The following is a 20,106-nucleotide window of genomic DNA, read 5'->3' as shown; positions in this document are numbered from 1 at the left end:
TTTTATGAGACCTAATTCATTCTGCTGTAAATGTAGTTTTATGAGACCTAATTCATTCTGCTGTAAATGTAGTTTTATGAGACCTAATTCATTCTGCTGTAAATGTAGTTTTATGAGGGATGGTCACTAGACATCTTTCTACATTACGTGATTCTACTATACTGTATGAGGAAATGTTAACACTACACGTCATCTTAAGGGTCACACAAACACGCAGGCCAAGCAAAACAACTGACTGAGCGATGGAGAAAGAGGGGAGGAAGAGAGGGGTGAGAAAAAGTGAGGGACTGACAACCCCTGATGGACGTGAGATAACAGGGATTTGCTTTTTTGTGAAATTCGACGTGACCTGTGACTGTTAACAAGTTGCGTCTCGGCGGCGGGCCTAAGATCTGGGCCTATCATCGGCTGCTAAGAGCGGTGGATATCTCAGGTCTTCTGGGTCCAGGCCCTGTGGCGGCAGGCTTCAGAGAGAAGAGACACAGGTGCAGGGGGCTATAATTAGAACTTCCTGTCTGACTGACTGGCTAGCTGACTGGCTGAGAGGACCCAAGCTGCTGGGGTCTGTCTGGGGAATCTAGCTGGAGTGCCTGATCGAAATGAGATAAGAGGCAGAGTTATGAGCAGAACAACTGTATGAGAGAGTATGAGTGGAAATCGGAAATGCATTGTTTAGCGGCAAGTGGGCAAGGAGATCTTGAAGAGGGTTGGGAGCTGTTTGGTAGATTGTGAAAGATATTTGATGTGCAAGTTGTGGTTGTTTCCTTCTAACTGTATGACTTGTTCTTGTAGAGGCTAAACGACCTCTGTCCAATAAATTAGTTATAAAATTGAGGTATAACAAATACGCCTACATGTGTCCCTCTCACTCAACCTGGAGCCTATATAAATCCTCCCTACACAAAAAATTCAACTTTGATATATGCTGCAATATCTCATATCTGCAACTCAATGGAGAGTTGAGTCCAGATGCATCAACGACCACAAACATCCCTTCAAGGAATATATATATATATATCAATGTGGATTAGCCTCGTCAAGAAGACTTAGGAAGATGGGAACCCTTAATCTAATGCAGACTGATAGATAATGACCAGCGGTACCGGTAGATTGGTGGTTATGACGTCCTATTTATACTGCAATGTTAATTCAGGGAGACCGGTTCAGTAACATATCTGGCACTTCCAGTAGAAGTCGTTTGCGGCCTGCTGACCTGGCTGGTGGGGGGGGGGGGGGCTGATCCGTTTACTAACACCTGAGCTGGGGAAGTAGTTCAGCAGCTGCAGGGGGGAGGTTGGGGGTCTGATGGGGGCTTACCGTGGTTGTGAAGGGGCTGCAGATAAAGGAGGATCTCTTTTAGGCCGGGTTGTCCAGAGGAACCTCAGAGAAGCTGCTGGTTATGGCCCGTCCTGAGAAAGTGTGTGAGAGAGAGAAGAAAGTGTGTGAGAAAAAGTGTGAGAGAGAAACAAAATAATGAGGAGACAGGGCATAGATGAAGTGATGACCGTGGGGAGTTTTAACCCTAGATCTATGGCTACATTTCACCTGCTAATGGTTACTGAAGGATGCTTGAGTAATGGCAGCAGACCTTTAGTCAGGATCCCTGCCAAAGTAGAACATTCAATACTGATGCGATGGTAGAACATGTGTTCTGAATCATATACTGTAGAACCATCTGACAGTAGTGGGACTAAACAATGGAATCCTACAGCCATCCTTACGAGTGACCCTACAGCCATCCTTACGAGTGACCCTACAGCCATCCTTACGAGTGACCCTACAGCCACAGTTTACAAATGTTTCATGCATTTTTGGACCGCTGAACGGCTGAAAGGACAACCGGCGTTCTCTCTTGGTTTGAGCTCTGTGACATGTCTTAGTAAAGGGGAAGGGTCAAACACACACATCTGCTGCTAACCACTGCCTTTCACTTGCCATGGCTTGACCATATAGTGATGCTTTCCATCGGTTTTGACCAGACATTCAAAACTGACTCAAGTGTCCCCAGTGTGCGTTCATTTATGTTCCACTGCTGTGAGGAACACCACTGCTATTAGAGCCCAACTGAATGTTGCTTTAGAAAACGACAGCTTGAACTAACTGTCGTGTTGAGTTGTTGGTTCAGTCTTCACCACCCAATTATAGAAGAATCCTTCACACTGAGATATGGACATAGTCTGGGAGTTGTGGTGCTATCACCATGCTGTGTTAATTACATTCTCCCCAGGAGAGGAATGTTCAAGGCATAGTAGAACACTTCTGTTCAACATTGTATCCCTGAGTCAATTACAGAGAAAGAGGATAAACCAATCTGTCTCGTTGTATTTTCAAATAACGCAAAGAAGCGAAAAGAGGTGGGATTTGTTTAGGCCAGTTTTTTTAAACAGCGAGGAACAGTTTTCAATTAACGGCATCAATAGCCATAGATACCATGACATTAGAAGAAGATGTATACAAATGTTCAATGGAAATGTGTCTTCTTTACCCCAACCCGTCAGAAAGACACATACACACAGAGGTTATAGCAGATATTGAACTATACCAACCTCTTGGAGTTGTTGAAGCGATCCTGGCGGTGATGCTGGTGTTGTTGTTGTTGCTCTCGTTGGCCTCCACTGACTCCAATGAGGTCTTATTGGAGACAGTGTTCTCGTCATCAGTCTCCCCCGCTGGGGCCTCAGGGGCCACATCTCCAGGGGCCCCATCAGGTTTGTCCACAGGGCTGGCAGGCGGTGGGGAGTCAGAGATTTTCTCACTATCTGCTGCAGAGTGAGTACAGAGTTTAATCATGTCAGTGTCTTAACATATTATAGTCAAATTATACACACAATATCTCTGAAGAGCTTGCCACAGCACATTTCAACACACCCATTAATGCATATACCTGTATTTAAGACATGTTCACCCAAATTCCGACTAAGAAAGGCATATTTGCCTTGCACTGCAAGACTGTGCTTTGTCATTACCCCTAAGCATTACTATAATGATAGCATTTCCTATCTGAGTCTCCTGGCCGGCAGTGTTTCTCTTTCTGTTCCTACGTTCCTACAAGAATGTTTCTGCTCACTTTGACTGTTGGGGGGTTTCTCCTCTACTGAACCAGCTGATCCAGGCCCAGGCCTTTGGTTGGTCGCCTAATGAGGTCCTGATTACTGACCAGGCCTTGCTGGGAGAGCAGCACCACAGCTGGTTAAGAGCTGTGGGAAAGTATGGCCCCCTCGTTATTATCTTACCCAAGGTGATGGGGGTGGGGGGGGGGGGACTGAGGGGGATGGTGGGGACAAGGGCTGGGGAGGGGGGGGGGGGGGGGAAGGGTAACACCACTGCTGTTCTGGACATATCTGCAGCATTATTCAGATCTGTAAACCGCTATTTGTTAAGCACCATTGCTACCTCTTGTGAGGACAGACGCCGGGAGACCAGAAGCAAGTACAGGGAGTGAATATTTCATAGATAACAGACATGAAACAAAACACGGACAGCGTCTGGACAAGGGAAACATAACATTATTGCTGACACAGGGATCAAACGGCGGCTATGGAACCCTGACCTGTTCACCGGACGTTCTACCTGTCCCAGACCTGCTGTTTTCAACTCTCTAGAGATAGGAGTGATAGAGAAACTCTGAATGATCGGCTATGAAAAGCCAACTGACATTTACTCCTGAGGTGCTGACCTGTTGCACCCTCGACAACCACTGTGATTATTATTATTTGACCCTGCTGGTCATCGATGAACATTTTAACATCTTGGCCATGTTCTGTTATAATCTCCACCCGGCACAGCCAAAAGAGGACTGGCCACCCCTCATGGTCTGGTTCCTCTCTAGGTTTCTTCCTAGGTTCTGGCCTTTCTAGGGAGTTTTTCCTAACCACCGTGCTTCTACACCTTGCTTGCTGTTTGGGGTTTTAGGCTGGGTTTCTGTACAGCACTTTGTACAGCTGATGTAAGAAGGGCTTTATAAATACATTTGATTGGATTTGATTGAATATATAGATAGGAGGCAATCAATAAAGTGATGAGTCCAGGTGAGTCCAATGAAGCGCTGATGTGTCACGTTCTGACCATAGTTCTTGTGTGTTTTCCTTGTTTTAGTGTTGGTCAGGACGTGAGCTGGGTGGGCATTCCTTGTTGTGTGTCTAGTTTGTCTATTTCTATGTTTGGCCTGATATGGTTCTCAGAGGCAGGTGTTAGTCATTGTCTCTGATTGGGAACCATATTTAGGTAGCCTGTTTTGTGTTGGGTTTTGTGTTCTCTGCACCAGATAGGACTGTTTTGGTTTTGCCACATTTGTTATTTTGTATTTGTGTATTTCTTATTAAAAAACATGAACTCTAACCACGCTGCATTTTGGTCCTCCTCTCCTTCACAGGAAGAAAGCCGTTACATGATGGTGACAGGTGTGCGTAATGATGGGCAGCTTGGCGCCCTCGAGTGCCAGAGAGGGGGAGCGGGAGCAGGCGTGACACCTCTGGCTACTGTGTGTGTGTGTGTACATGTTTACCTACCTTATCAGGACCACAATGTCCTTTTCATGTCCTGAATTTGTTAAAATCCTATTTTTGGCTTAAGGGTTAGGTTTCGGGACTGGGGTTAAGGTTAGGTTTAGGAAACTAGGATTTTGAACAGGAATACATTTTTACCCCTCAAAATGTCCTGAAAATGCACTCAGTGGCTGGTTTCTAAAGCTAATCCCCGTCATTAGTTCAGTTTCTTCCAGGCCTCCGACTCACTCAAAACCAACACGCTAATATACTGTCCAAGGAAATGTGGGAATGGAGAGTGAGATCTGTAATTAGCCTTGATGAGAGCTAAATCAGTCTCTGGGTCCAGACTCCATAATTGAGAAAATAAAGTATCAAGGTCGGTCGCCGGAGCAGTTGGTAGAGATTAAGGTCGTTTCAAGTCATCCCTCACAGCTGGAGCCAAAGCTAAGAATGAGAGAGTGACAGGCAGAGGTACAAGTTGAGAGTGGCTGACTAATTAGAGGCCAAGGCATTGCTCTGCATGCTAGCAAGGATTAATGATAATGTTCGGGTTTTTCATAGTTTGTCAAATATGGTTACAAATATATACAGTACCAGTCAAAAGTTTGGACACACCTACTCAATCAAGTATTTTTCTTTATTTTTTTACTATTTTCTACATTGTAGAATAAAAAAAAAAGTGTTATATATATATATATATAAAAATGTGTGTGTTTGTAAGTATATATATATATATATATATATATATAAAAATGTGTGTGTTTGTAAGTATATATATATATATATATATATATATATATACACACACACACATACATACAAACACACACATTTTTATTTATTTATATATTTGAGATTCTTCAAAGTAGCCCTTTGCCTTGTTGACAGCTTTGCACACTCTTAGCATTCTCTCAACCAGCTTCATGAGGTAGTCACCTGGAATGCATTTCAATTAACAGGTGTGCCTTGTTTATTTGTGGAATTTCTTTCCTTAATGCATTTGAGCCAATCAGTTGTGTTGTGACAAGGTACGGGTGGTATACAGAAGATAGCCCTATTTGGTTAAAGACCAAGTCCATGTTATGACAAGAACAGCTCAAACAAGCAAAGAGAAACGACAGTTCATCATTACTTTAAGACATGAAGGTCAGTCAATGCGGAAAATGTCAAGAACTTTGAAAGTTTCTTCAAGTGCAGTCGCAAAAACCATCAAGCGCTACGATGAAACGGGCTCTCATGAGGACCGCCACAGGAAAGGAAGACCCAGAGTTAAGAAAGGATAAGTTCATTAGAGTTACCAGCCTCAGAAATTTCAGCCCAAATTTCCTCAGAGTTCAAGTCAGACACATCTCAAAATCAGCTGTTCAGAGGAGACTGAGTGAATCTGACCTTCATGGTCGAATTGCTCAACAACAAAAAAACACTACTAAAAGGACAATAACAAGAAGAGATTTGCTTGGGCCAAGAAACACAAGCAATGGTCATTAGACCGGTGGAAATATGTCCTTTGGTCTGATGAGTCCACGTGCAATTTCTGGTTCTAACTGTGTCTTTGTGAGACGCAGAGTAGGTGAACGGATGATCTCTGCATGTGTGCTTCCCACCATGAAGCATGGAAGAGGAGGTGTGATGGTGCTTTGCTGGTGACAATTCCGGTAATTTATATAGAATTCAAGGCACACTTAACCAACAAGGCTACCACAGCATTTTGCAGCAATACGCCGTCCCATCTGGTTTGCGCTTAATGGGATTATCATTTGTTTTTCAACAGGACAATGACCCAACACACCTCCAGGCTGTGTAAGGGCTATTTGACCAAGAAGGAGAGTGACGGAGTGCTGCATCAGATGACCTGGCCTCCAGTCACCCGACCTCAACCCAATTGAGATTGTTTGGGGTGAATTGGACCACAGAGTGAAGGAAAAGCAGCCAACAAGTGCTCAGCATATGTGGGAACGCCTTCAAGACTGTTGGAAAAGCATTCCAGGTAAAGCTGGTTGAGAGAATGCCAAGAGTGTGCAAAGCTGTCATCAAGGCAAAGGGTGGCTACTTTGAAGAATCTCCATGATTCCCTGTGTGTTATTTCATAGTGTTGATGTTTTCACTATTATTCTACAATGTAGAAAATAGTACAAATAAAATAAAAACCCTTGAATGAGTAGGTGTTCTAAAACTTTTGACCAGTAGAGTGTGAGTGTGAGTGTGTGTGTGTGTGTGTGTGTGTGTGTACTTCCGCAAGCAGAGAACTCTTGAAAACAAGAATAGCAAAGTTTCTGCAGAGAACACATCTCCCTAAACAAGAGGTTCTTACAACATCGTACCAAGTACGTAGTAACGCAATCTAACCCTTACATCATGGTACTGAAAAACAATCGTACAAAGTGGAAGTCGACCAAATCGATCAGCTGACGGACATGTAGGACATTTTGGTCAAGCCAAACCATAAAAAGGAACACAAATACATAAAACCGACAACAACCTAAATATTTCCAAAGGGCTTTCTCTCCACACCTCTAGTAAAGGAGACGGACTGCACTGCAAGGATCTTGACACCCGTAAAGACCACAGAGAGGTTAAGAAATAGAGACCATGTCTAATTGTGTACCTGTGGGCCTTTGTGTTTTGGTGTGTGCATGAGTAATTCATTCTAAAAGGAGTTCAACTGTTCTCATTACTCTGCTTCATACACATCAGATCCTTTCAATTGTGTCCATCTCAAACCCAGTCCTAGTGACAGTTGTCTATCCTTTTTAACAGACTGACTTTACAGTCATGGGGCAGCAGTATGCTTTTACAACAGTGGAATTCACACCTCTCCAGACCATTTGTTTGACTTGTATCCCTTTAAGAAAGAGCACAGAAAAAAAGGTGAAAGGTCATGGCCAAGAGAACTTCAAAAGAAGCAGACCTCTTTCGCTATGATGCCAGTGCAACGTCTTGAGTTGATGATTTAAAGAAAGGAGGGGAAAAAACTACTTGAGGTAGTTACTTTTAAAAGAGCCAATCAAAACTGACCCATTCCACAAAGTGTGACCCAGGGCGAAGAGAGAAAGACAGGCTCAGACATGCCTACAACAGTCACAAAGCCTGGGAAGACCTGTGAGAGAAATAAGAATTCAACCACTTTCAACCTAAATGGAAAGTTACGTCAAAAGGAAGGGCTATCACAGATTGAGAATACATTAAAACAGCTAATGCTGCATGGTGTTCTCTTCTCTTACTATAACGGTTGATGTTTCCATTATTTCACTGTGTGTGTTTTATTACACAGGGGTCCGATGCCTGACATGCAGGATTCTTTAGCAGGGTTCTACAGTGCAACCATTTTTCTCGCATGTGTGGCAAAGTATTTTGCTGTGCGACCTGGAATTGTCATTTAGGAACACCAGTGCACATATATAAAAAAAAAAAATGTATGATTCAAGTTTTAATATTTCTCATTGTGCTCCTAAATGTTCTTGCGTGCAGTCGCCTAGATTTTTCAACATAGGTGCACACGTGCTCCTACTAAAAAAAAAGTCAGCGTAAAGCCATCCCTATTTAGTACATAAACATGTTTACTTTGCAGATAAGATGGGGTTGAGGACAATACACTTGTTTGACAAGATGGCACTCTGGTAAAAGAGGATATGGTCATCCACAACCAGCTGAGCAGCATATTAGAGCTATGGGATTTTCTGACACAAAACCTGTCACTATTTTGAAATGTCCTCTGTTTAAAGCACTGAGACCAATAGACCACAGTATAAAAGATCATGTCTTATAACACAAGAACATATTAAAGGTGGAGTTACCTATCAATCAGAGACCAATGAACAACTCGCTCTGTGCTTTGACTCTCCTGTTCATTCTCTAGGGTTTTGTTTCCATCTAGTGGCGGACATTGGTACGGCACCTCACCACAAAGATGACATTACACAGAGTAGGTTGGGTGCTGTCATTCAATGGCGCAAGACGGGACATTCCATTTTCTAGTGTCTCTTGTATTACATTCAACAGATTGAAAGCACTGAAAAGCTAATCATTTGACGTTTTGTAAAAGTCCCAAATGCGTAAACCCTTCCTGTTTGGCAGGCAAGCTCAGTCAAATGCTTAACGCTTAATGTTTTGGCAAGAAAACTAATACTGTTTGAACCCAGGTCTGCTGCATAGAGGTCCGTCTCCCCCTTATCTGGAGGTTATCACACTGAGATCAGACTGAAGTCACGCAGACATACACGTGTCATACAGTCTATTCTCGCATATCAACCTCCATGAGTCATGCGGCTCTGTTACTCAAAGTATGATCTGACACCAGGCAGAGTTAGCCTGGGGCGTGAGAAAACATTTTACAAATCAAACGTGTTATGGATGGTGACCATGGTGTCACAAAGGAGTGGGCAATGAGAGCTGACCCACTAGGCAGTTCAACATCTAGTTTTGATTTACAGTGCATTTGGTTGAGTTGTTAATTAACGTGAATTCAATGTGACAAAAAATGTCACCATCTCATTGGATTTAGGTTAAAAAGTAAGGAGAAAAGAAATACACAAATCCCTAACATTGATGACTTCTTTCAAATCCAATCAGTTTTCTAAGTTGATTCAATCAGTTTTTCCACTTGGAAACAATGTTGGTTCAACCAGTTCTGCCCAGTGGGGAAGCTCTTATCTAAACAATGTATAGTCATGACTGAAATGATTGGCACCCTTGCTAAAGATGAGAAAAAATACGGTATAAATAACAAATACTGAGATACAGTGGGGCAAAAAAGTATTTAGTCAGCCACCAATTGTGCAAGTTCTCCCACTTAAAAAGATGAGGCCTGTAATTTTCATCATAGGTACACTTCAACTATGACAGACAAAATGAGAAAAAAAATCCAGAAAATCACATTGTAGGATTTTTAATGAATTTATTTGCAAATGATGGTGGAAAATAAGTATTTGGTCAATAACAAAAGTTTCTCAATACTTTGTTATATACCCTTTGTTGGCAATGACAGAGGTCAAAAGTTTTCTGTAAGTCTTCACAAGGTTCACACACTGTTGCTGGTATTTTGGCCTATTCCTCCATGCAGATCTCCTCTAGAGCAGTGATGTTTTGGGGCTGTTGCTGGGCAACACGGACTTTCAACTCCCTCCAAAGATTTTCTATGGGGTTGAGATCTGGAGACTGGCTAGGCCACTCCAGGACCTTGAAATGCTTCTTACGAAGCCACTCCTTCGTTGCCCGGGCGGTGTGTTTGGGATCATTGTCATGCTGAAAGACCCAGCCACGTTTCATCTTCAATGCCCTTGCTGATGGAAGGAGGTTTTCACTCATAATCTCACGATACATGGCCCCATTCATTCTTTCCTTTACACGGATCAGTCGTCCTGGTCCCTTTGTAGAAAAACAGCCCCAAAGCATGATGTTTCCACCCCCATGCTTCACAGTAGGTATGGTGTTCTTTGGATGCAACTCAGCATTCTTTGTCCTCCAAACATGACGAGTTGAGTTTTTACCAAAAGGTTCTATTTTGGTTTCATCTGACCATATGACATTCTCCTAATCTTCTTCTGGATCATCCAAATGCTCTCTAGCAAACTTCAGACGGGCCTGGACATGTACTGGCTTAAGCAGGGGGACACGTCTGGCACTGCAGGATTTGAGTCCCTGGTGGCGTAGTGTGTTACTGATGGTAGGCTTTGTTACTTTGGTCCCAGCTCTCAGCAGGTCATTCACTAGGTCCCCCCGTGTGGTTCTGGGATTTTTGCTCACCGTTCTTGTGATCATTTTGACCCCACGGGGTGAGATCTTGCGTGGAGCCCCAGATCGAGGGAGATTATCAGTGGACTTGTATGTCTTCCATTTCCTAATAATTGCTCCCACAGTTAATTTCTTCAAACCAAGTTGCTTACCTATTGCAGATTCAGTCTTCCCAGCCTGGTGCAGATCTACAATTTTGTTTCTGGTGTCCTTTGACAGCTCTTTGGTCTTGGCCATAGTGGAGTTTGGAATGTGACTGTTTGAGGTTGTGGACAGGTGTCTTTTATACTGATAACAAGTTCAAACAGGTGCCATTAATACAGGTAACGAGTGGAGGACAGAGAAGCCTCTTAAAGAAGAAGTTACAGGTCTGTGAGAGCCAGAAATCTTGCTTGTTTGTAGGTGACCAAATACTTATTTTCCACCATAATTTGCAAATAAATTCATAGAAAATCCTACAATGTGATTTTCTGGATTTTTCTCATCATTTTGTCTGTCATAGTTGAAGTGTAACTGTGATAAAAATTACAGGCCTCTCTCATCATTTTATGTGGGAAAACTTGCACAATTGGTGGCTGACTAAATACTTTTTTGCCCCACTGTATATTGTATGTTCAACATTTTTGGGAAATTATATTATTTTATGTTAATACAATTGCACACAGAAAAAATATTTTGTTGAACAAGTAATAAAAAAAAAAGATGGGTATCAAAATGATTGACAGTCCGGAGATGGGATGGCTACCACAAATGTTTTATTTTGTGGCCAACTAACTAATTTTTGTGGATTTTGTTGCTGGAAGATCCACTTGCGGCCAAGTTTCAGCCTCCTGGCAGCAGCAATCACGTTTTTGGCAAAGATGTACTGTAACTTTGGGCTCCCAGGTGGCACAGCGGTCTAAGGCACTGCATCTCAGTGCTGGAGGCACTACAGACACCCAGGTGGTGACCCCAGGATGCGACCAAGTTCGGTAACGATGACCCTTGGTCTTTTCTTTGCCTAACCATCTTCCTCACTGTGATTGGGGACAGGTTACACTCGGGTCTTCTACCAGACATGCTAACCACTGTTCCAGTGGTTTTAAACTTTGTAAATGTTGCCCAGTAGTTTCCTTTTCCCCATTGTGATGGATGACAAATTGATTTTTACATGTGTGTTACCTCATTTTTACCCCAGTGAAACAGGAAGTCATGAAAGGCCACAATACAGTTCTTTAAATGATGCATTTTGTGTCACCATGAATAAGTGGCCAGGGACACTTTCCTTCAGGGGGAGTTGTAATATGCAAGAAAACACACACGTGTAACAGGACAAATATCTTCAAAACTTGACAGCTTAACATGCAAAACATTTTGGGACTGTATCAACATTGGACTAATGAAAAAACAAAACCAGAGTTCCCCTTTAAACTGAGATTATTAAAATATATATATATATATACTAAGTTACTGCTGATTCAATTTTGTTTGATTTTATTTATAAGAATCGTTAGGGGTGCTAATCATATTGATCTTTTTTACAATTTGTTTTATTACTTGTTCAACAAATCATTTTTCTGTGAGCAGTTGTATTAGTAATATGTTCCCATACATTGGCCAGGTCGCAGTTGTAAATGAGAACTTGTTCTCAACTGGCCTACCTGGTTAAATAAAACAATTGAAAAGTATTTGCATTATTTATTTGACACAGTTTTACATTCTTTTGATCATTATCAAGGGTGCCAATCATTTCGGCCGTGACTGTAAATGTAAGCTCTTAGGGACTCTAAACCTCACAGAGTGCTCAATTCACTGTTTTGAATCAAACTTGAATAAAAACAGTGACATGAGCAAGAGCCGGCGAGAGCAGTGTGAGGGTTTCTCTTTTCTTTGAAGTTCTCACTATTCCCACACCCCTGCCACACAAGACGTCATGCATGAAGTTTTAAAATTAAGTTGAAAAATGTATTATTTCAGCTGTGACTCTGGCCATTTTAAAACGTAGATAACTATGAATGTACAGTATAGTTATCAGCACACATTGACTTCCTTCTCTCTTCTCTGTTGCAAAAGAGGAAATCCACTCTGAACACAAAATCCATTCCAGTAACCAAACAAGACGTCACACTTGACAGATCACTGTGCAATAACTCAACTCATAAAAACTACAAATAGAGAATTCTCAATAGAGAATTGTTTCTCTTTTGGGGGCACATTGTCATAGGCCCAGCAAAGTGACCCTACGAGAGGACAGTACATGCACTTGTCCATTACTTCATCAAGCTCACCTCTTTCTCCCTCACTTCCCTTAACCAGGACCTCGGTGCTGTTGAGATCCACGGCGGTAAAGGTGTCCATCCCTGGAGTGGTGATCAAAGACAACATGCGTTAGCCATGGTTTATAGGCCGGCATTGTAAACAAGAATTTGTTGTTAACTGACTTGCCTAGTTAAATAAAAAATGGTTACTACTAGTCTAACACGTATTTTCAGTTTGACCACAAGTTAATGTACATTAGCTAGATGCTCATTATTATTTTTTGGGGTAGTTCAGTTTCTCTTTCTCTCTGCATTGTTAGGAATGGCCCATAAGTAAGCATTACTATGTTAGCATGGGATGAATCAAATCTAAATCAAGATTTACAGAAGTGTTTTGGTGATGTCTTGTGTACAGGCTTCTACAAAGTCCAAGTTTCCCTATTCATGTGTAGTAAATGATCATTAAGGAGGACAGTGTAAATGAATGTAGTGTATTCTCATCCATACAGATGTATAATAATGCATGTTTTATTCTATACATATTCTATGTAATTCTATGTTGTCACCCTTCTGTGTTGAGGAGTTGTCAAACACGGCGTCGGGATCCGCAGTACTCAGAGGCAGATCCTCATGCCTGTCTCGGAGATCTACGGAGTACCTCTGGAAACACAACAGGGTACAACACACACACACACCTCAACGGGCTAGAAAACAGACAGGCATCTACAGACATCATTGAATGCTAGCGTTTTGGTGTTTGTACAAAGTCAAGTTGAAGATATGTCATAGAATGTTAGAATGGATTAAATCACAGAATTGAACTGGACAAACAGCATATACCTTACTCACCCTTGATGTCTTCTTAGTGAAGAAGCATGCTGCTCCAAGCACACAGGCAGTGATGATGATCACAATAAAGATGATCAATCCTATCAAGAAACAGAAAACAATCAGTTGTTGAGCAACAAGATAAAAGGCCATGCAAGTCATTCTGGACCTAAATGTTGATGTATTTATAATGTGGGTTAGTCTGACAAATGATAACCAATTCAGATTTGGTGTCAGAACACACACCGTTGGGCAGGTTTGAGACATTTTTTAAATGCAATCATGTTACCAATGTGGGGCGATTTTCTCGCAGAGGGTTTTGGTTGAGCAGTTCCCGCCAAACCTTTTGAATAAAGAGAAGATAAAAGTTGTGTGCTGATGGATTCACTTCACAGTGGATTCACTTCACAGTGGATTCACTTCACAGTGGATTCACTTCACTCTGGTGAGATCAACTCACTTCTATTCTCGGTGGTGCTAGCAGCAGAAGTGCTAGCAGTTGTGCTGCTGGCCTCTGCTGGGGGCTTTGATGTAGAGACGTCCATTGGTGAGGGCCAGGATGTCGGTCCTGGAGAGGCATCTTGAGAAAAACTACTGTTACTTTACCTCCACCAAAGCAGGTAGGAAATTAGCATCGATCAGAGATGGAGCCAAGACTTAGACCCCTCGAGCCCGAGACTGTATCGACTTGAGTGGTCTCAAGACCCAAGACAACCAGGTCAAGACTCCATCTCCAGTATCGACCACTGACCATAAACTGACCATATAGTGAAAGCAGCAACTCCAACCTACCTGAACTGGTCTTCAGTGGTGTGGTTACCGTGTGGTTAGGCCTCCCGGTGAAATTGGTTATAGGGACGTTATCAAAAATGAGATCAGTAAGGTTTGGGTTTATGGCGGATAATGTTAAATTATTGTTGTCTACAGCCGTGGTATGTCCTGGAGTGGCTGTGTTGTTGGCTTGGTCGGAGGCTGAGGTGGGCTGGTTTAGAGTGGTATTGACTGGCTGTGTCTGGGCTGTGGTGGTAGAAGCCAGGACGAGAACTGGAAAAAGACATGGGTATGGTTTAGAATCAGTGTTGGGGAGTAGTGAACTACATGTAGTTCAAGTGGTCCTATTAATGACATTTTGCTGTAGCTTGGTGGTACTGTAGTTGAATTAAATTCACATCTTGGTAGTGTTTTCAGTAGTTTATTACTCATAGTAGTTCATTACTTTGTTGACATGTAGTGGTGTAGCTAACTACTGGAACTACACACTACTTGTTTTTGCAATAAGAAAATTAAGTATGGGTGAAGTAGGAATCAGAGTTTGGGGATCCCCGGTCTACGATATTTCAGATTTAGAAATTATAATTTTCACAAAGTAGCTTCGATGTAGTGAACTACTTTTTAAAAAAAAGTTAAAACAACGTTGTAGTCACATTATGCATATTGAGCAGCAACTGTCCCGTAGACGGGACACCGATCCACAAGAAGTTTAAGTAAACGATAGTTCCCTTAAGGTAGGACTCTACAGCACCACCTTTTAACTCACATATGCACCTAATTATTTTGCTGTGAGACCTGGAATAGAAAAATCAAGGATGTAATATCTCAAATATCTTTCATTGTGCTCCTAAATGTATGTGTGTGCGCCTGCATTTTTCAACTTAGGTGCACACATGCTCCTCGTAGAGCCCTGTAAGGGTAGCTTTAGTGTAGCTCATCTTCTTCCAATGTAAAGTAATTGGGAGTTTGGTAAACTATGATTTCAGAGTAGCTTCCCCAACACTGTCTATAATATAGAGAGAAGAAACCATTGCATAGATAGAGCATTGATTACATCAGCAGCTTTTTTGGGCAGATAAACTGAGTTGACAAAACCGGTTGATAAAACAATCTCTTATTTGTAGAATAACCTGTGCAAAATAATCAAAGACTTGATCTTAACTACACAAAAACAAGCAAAGTACATCAAAGTAATGTTATACTAGATAAAAATTCATCAAGTAATCTAGTGGTTAAGAGTGTTTGGCCAGCCCCAAAAAATGAAATCTATTTTTGTTATTTTAAAGATAAAAAATAAGTTTTGGACAGTAAACGAAAGGTCACTGATTCGAATCACCGAGCAGACTAGGTTGACGTGCTCTTGCACAAGGGCACATCAACACGTCTCCTGTAAGTCGCCCTGGATAAGAGCGCCTGCTAAATGACTCAAATGTAAACATACTGTAAATGTCACAAAAACAGAGAAAGGCAGAGAGGCAGCTTACCCAAAAGGACAGTCAGACAGGGAAAAGTCAACTGCATTTTGTCCATTTTGAGTAACCCTTGTGTCTTTCCTTGTTACTCTAGTAGCCTGTTGTAGACTGTGTCACTAACAGAGTGAGGAAATGCAGTGCAGTCTAGTGCATCCCTTTCAGGATGCTGGGCCATGAAGCCACAGAGAACATTCACCGCCACAGGATGTATAATAGAGAAATAGCGTTGCTCAAAAAAAGTGCTGGGGGAAATTACACATTTTTATGCAAAACTACCCCCCCCCCCCCCCCCCAATTCAGGTCCAGAATTCAGACATTCTCTCAAAAGCAGAGGAGTAATGCTTTTCTATCTAGGATTCTGCCCTTACCCAACCCCAGACATTTAATGTTTGATTCCAGCATTAAAAGTGGACCCTTTCCTTTGAAGGCAACAGACAGCAGGCACATACAGTGACGATGGAGCTCATGCAATCTTTTTAAGGACAAATAACTAAATATCTACTTACAATAGCAGTAGTCAGTACTCACAGAAAAAAAAGGTGCTGTCTGGAACCTAAAAGGGTTCTTTAGCTGTCCCCATAGGATAACCCATGAATTAACCCTTTTTGGTTCCAGGTAGAACCCATTTGGTTTCCCTTTCCACGGAGGGTTCTACCTGGAACCAAAAAGGGTTATCCTATGGGGACAGCAGATGAACCCTTTTTTCTAAGAGTGTAGTGATAGTGGATTTAAAGGCCTCTCGCACACTCCTCATCCTCTCCAGTTGCCTAATAAATCACACTTTGATACCAATTGGTATGGACATGTTCCTTACAAGCCAGAATGTTGAATACAATTTTAACTTACACAATAAATTGTCTACCTGTGTAATGGCTGTTGGAAGGAGAGGACCAAGGTGCAGCGTGTTATGTGTCCATACTTTTATTTGAACTGAACACTGAAGAAACAACAACAACAACAACAACAACAACAACAACAACAACAACAACAACAACAACAACAACAACAACAACAACAACAACAACAACAAATTAAACCGAAACAGTTCTGTCTGGTGCAGACACAAAAACAGAAAGCTACCCACAAAACACAAGTGGGAAAAGGCTACCTAAGTATGGTTCTCAATCAGAGACAACGATAGGCAGCTGCCTCTGATTGAGAACCACACCCGGCCAAACACACAGAAATAGAAAACATAGAACACAAAACATAGAATACCCACCCCAACTCACGCCCTGACCAAACCAAAATAGAGACATAAAAAGGATCTAAGGTCAGGGCGTGACAGTAGTACTATCACCTAGCACATGCAAAACTGCATGCAGGGCGTGAATGTCAGATACAATCAAATCAAATATTATTTGTCACATGCGCTGATGCACAAATAATATTTTGATTTTCACCCCCCCACAACCACAGGGCTCTCCAGAGGGTGGTGCGGTCTACCCAATGCATCACTAGGGGCAAACTACCTGCCCTCCAGGACACGTACAGCACCCGATGTCACAGGAAGGCCAAAAAGATCATCAAGGACAATAACTACTGCCAGTTCACTCCGCTATCATCCAGAAGGCGAGGTCAGTACAGGTGCATCAATGCTGGGGCCGAGAGACTGAAAAACATCTCCTATCTCAAGGCCATCAGACTGGCCATCATATGTTTATACTGTATTCTATACTACTGTATCTTAGTCTATGCCGCTCTGACATTGCTCGTCCAAATGTTTATATATTCTTAATTCAATTCCTTTACTTTAGATTTGTGTGTATTGTTGTGAAATTGTTAGATGTTACTTGTTAGATATTACTGCATTGTTGGAACTAGAAACACAAGCATTTTGCTTCATCCGCAATAACATCTGCTAAACAGGTTTATGTGATTTGATTTGATTGGAGATCAGAATGCCAGTTTTATTTTTCTCCACAAGAGGTCAGCATTGTATCATAGGCAAATAAAACCATCACCACAGCTCTCTCCTCTAAATCCAAAACGCTTTGTCAATGGAGCTTTTGAGAGTGTCTTGGCAACATCTGACCGAACAGTGAGACAGACGCTGCTGGTACCTTTGGGCGGAAAGTTGGACTCTGACTCAGTCTTCAAGAAACATTCCAAATGATTTACACCAAATGATTTACACTTTCCCCATTAAAACAAGCCAAAGTTCTGAGAAACCCTTTTAATCTCAAATAATGTGCTAGTAATTCATGAAGCTAAACGTACAGTCAGTACAGGCCAGTGTTGATGTCTACGGAGCCAAAGTAGACAGAGTTGAGGCCTAAAGTAAAATAATATCTAAACCAATTGGTTCATAAGATCTCAACATTGGACCGGAGTGCGAGTGTGGTGCTATGTGGTTAGGTCGAGGTGAGGTCTCGGGTTGTGGGTTGTTCCTGGGGTTTAGACTTGAGTGGAAGTTGAGGTTCTGTTTGGCCTGGTTGCTATAACATGGAGCAATACTAGTTAACCTTTTAGGGCTCATAACTGTAAGCTTAGTTTTCATGTTCTTTTGTCATGCACAAATATTTTAAAGATACAAAAAATGTATGTTTTGATAGGCTTTGATATGATATTTTGATAGGCTAACTACAGCGACACAGGGCAGAATAGAAAAATGGAGAAACGTGTCTGGATGTAATAGGTTGCTGTGCCTTTGTATAGAAACGCTTTGATGGGTGGAGGAATGCAGTGTGAAGGAGTGCGCGTGTGTGCGTGTGTGTGTGTGTGTGGCAGATTGGCGTTTATTGGGATGAACACAGAATTTAGCGATATCCGCTAGATAGGCCAGCTGCAAAGTCAAAATTGTCTATATTGTAAACATTTATGAAAACAAAAATATGCCTTTTGGTCTTCATTTAAGGTTAAGGTTAGGCATTAAGGTTAGCAGTGTGGTTAAGGTTAGGTTTAAAATCAGATGTCATGACTTTGTGGCTGTGCCAGATAGTGACCACTCTGCAGAGCTGCCTCCAGAACAACATTCATGAGTATTCAGACCCCTTGACTTTTTCCGCTTTACAGCCATAATCTAAAATGGATTAAATTGATTTTTCCCCTTATCAATCTACACACAATACCCCATAATGACAAAGCAAAAACAGGTTTTTAGAAATGTTAGCAAAAAATTCAAATACCTGAAATCTCACATTTTACATAATTATGCAGACCCTTTACTCTGTACTTTGTTGAAGCACCTTTGGCAGCGATTACAGCCTCATGTCTTCTTGGGTATGACGTTACAAGCTTGGCACACCTGTATTTGGGGAGTTTCTCTCATTCTTCTCTGCAGATCCTCTCAAGCTCTGTCTGGTTGGATGGGGAGCATCGCAGCACAGCTATTTTCAGGTCTCTTCCTAGAGATGTTTGATCGGGTTGAAGTCCAGGCTCTGGCTGGGCCACTCAAAGACAAAGACTTGTCCCGAAGCCACCCTTGTGTTGTCTTGTCTGTGATCGTAGGGTCGTTGTCCTGTTGGAAGGTGATTCTTTACCCAGTCTGAGGTTCTGAGCGTTCTGGAGTAGGTTTTCTTCATGGATCTCTCTGTACTTTCCTCCGTTCATCTTTCCCTTGATCCTGACTAGTCTCCCATTCCATGCCGCTGAAAAACATCCCCACAGCTTGATGCTGCCACCACCATGCTTTAGCGTAGGGATGGTGCCAGGTTTCCTTCAGACGTGACGCTTGGCATTCAGGCAAAAGAGTTCAATCTTGATTTCATCAGACCAGAGAATCTTGTTTCTCATGGTCTGAGAGTCCTTTAGGTGCCTTTTGGCAAACTCAAAGAGAATGTCATGTGCATTTTACTGAGGAGTAAAAGTCCTTCTGGCCACTCTACAATCTTGTCTTGGAGCTCTATGGACAATTCCTTCGACCTCATGGTTTGGTTTTTGATCTGACATGCACTGTCAAGTGTGGATCTTATATGGACAGGTGTGCGCCTTTCCAAATCATGTCCAATCAATTGAATTTACTACAGGTGGACTCCAATCAAGTTGTAGAAACATCTCAAGGATGATCATTGGAAATTGGATGCACCTGAGCTCAATTTCGAGTCTCATAGCAAAGGGTCTGAATACTTACGTAAATAAGGTATTTTGTTTTTTTTACTTGAAATACATTTGGAAAAATTCAAAAAAACGTATTTTGCTTTGTCATTATAGGGTATTGTGTGTAGATTGATGAGGAAAATGTTTTATTTAATCAATTTTAGAATCAGGCTGTAACGTAACAAAATGTGGAAAAAAGGAAGGGGTCTGAATACTTTCCGAATGCACTGTAGTCTCCCTGTCTGTGTCGGCCCCTGGGCCCTGGCCCTGTAAGAGCAGGGCAGAGTGCCGGGCTGGCTGGCCGGTGACAGGCCCTTGGCTCCCAGCCTCTCTCATACAGTGATCCCCTCGGGGCCGCCTGCCCAGCGAGCCAACCGGCCCTTTCATACATTCCCCCACACCGCCCCCAGCCCCAGGCCTTTACCCACCCGCTGCCAACCAACGCAAAGCCACACAACCGTGCCACCCAGCGCTCCCCAGGCAGACACAGACACCTGAGCTGGCACAGCAGAGAAGGAGAGGAGGGATGGATGGATGGAGGGA

At 42.3% G+C, this 20,106-nt stretch overlaps 1 protein-coding gene across 1 annotated transcript in view; it reads right to left on the bottom strand.

Moving 5' to 3' along the window:
- The window catches only part of LOC139419315 (rho GTPase-activating protein gacJ-like), a 29,448-nt gene extending 13,853 nt beyond the window's left edge, over positions 1-15,595 (bottom strand). Inside the window, exons 1-9 of the mRNA XM_071169259.1 lie at positions 15,538-15,595; positions 14,075-14,326; positions 13,743-13,850; positions 13,572-13,625; positions 13,304-13,383; positions 13,021-13,114; positions 12,485-12,556; positions 2,547-2,762; positions 1,318-1,409 (exon numbers count right to left, since the gene is read on the bottom strand). Of these exons, the coding sequence (XP_071025360.1) occupies positions 1,357-1,409; positions 2,547-2,762; positions 12,485-12,556; positions 13,021-13,114; positions 13,304-13,383; positions 13,572-13,625; positions 13,743-13,850; positions 14,075-14,326; positions 15,538-15,583 (975 nt within the window). The 5' untranslated portion in view covers positions 15,584-15,595 and the 3' untranslated portion in view covers positions 1,318-1,356. The remainder of the gene's footprint in view (positions 1-1,317; positions 1,410-2,546; positions 2,763-12,484; positions 12,557-13,020; positions 13,115-13,303; positions 13,384-13,571; positions 13,626-13,742; positions 13,851-14,074; positions 14,327-15,537) is intronic.
- Positions 15,596-20,106: the final 4,511 nt, after the last annotated feature.

Source organism: Oncorhynchus clarkii, chromosome 10, assembly GCF_045791955.1.
Source record: "Oncorhynchus clarkii lewisi isolate Uvic-CL-2024 chromosome 10, UVic_Ocla_1.0, whole genome shotgun sequence".
Taxonomy (NCBI): Eukaryota; Metazoa; Chordata; class Actinopteri; order Salmoniformes; family Salmonidae; genus Oncorhynchus; species Oncorhynchus clarkii.
This window is presented reverse-complemented; position numbering and strand designations above follow the sequence as displayed.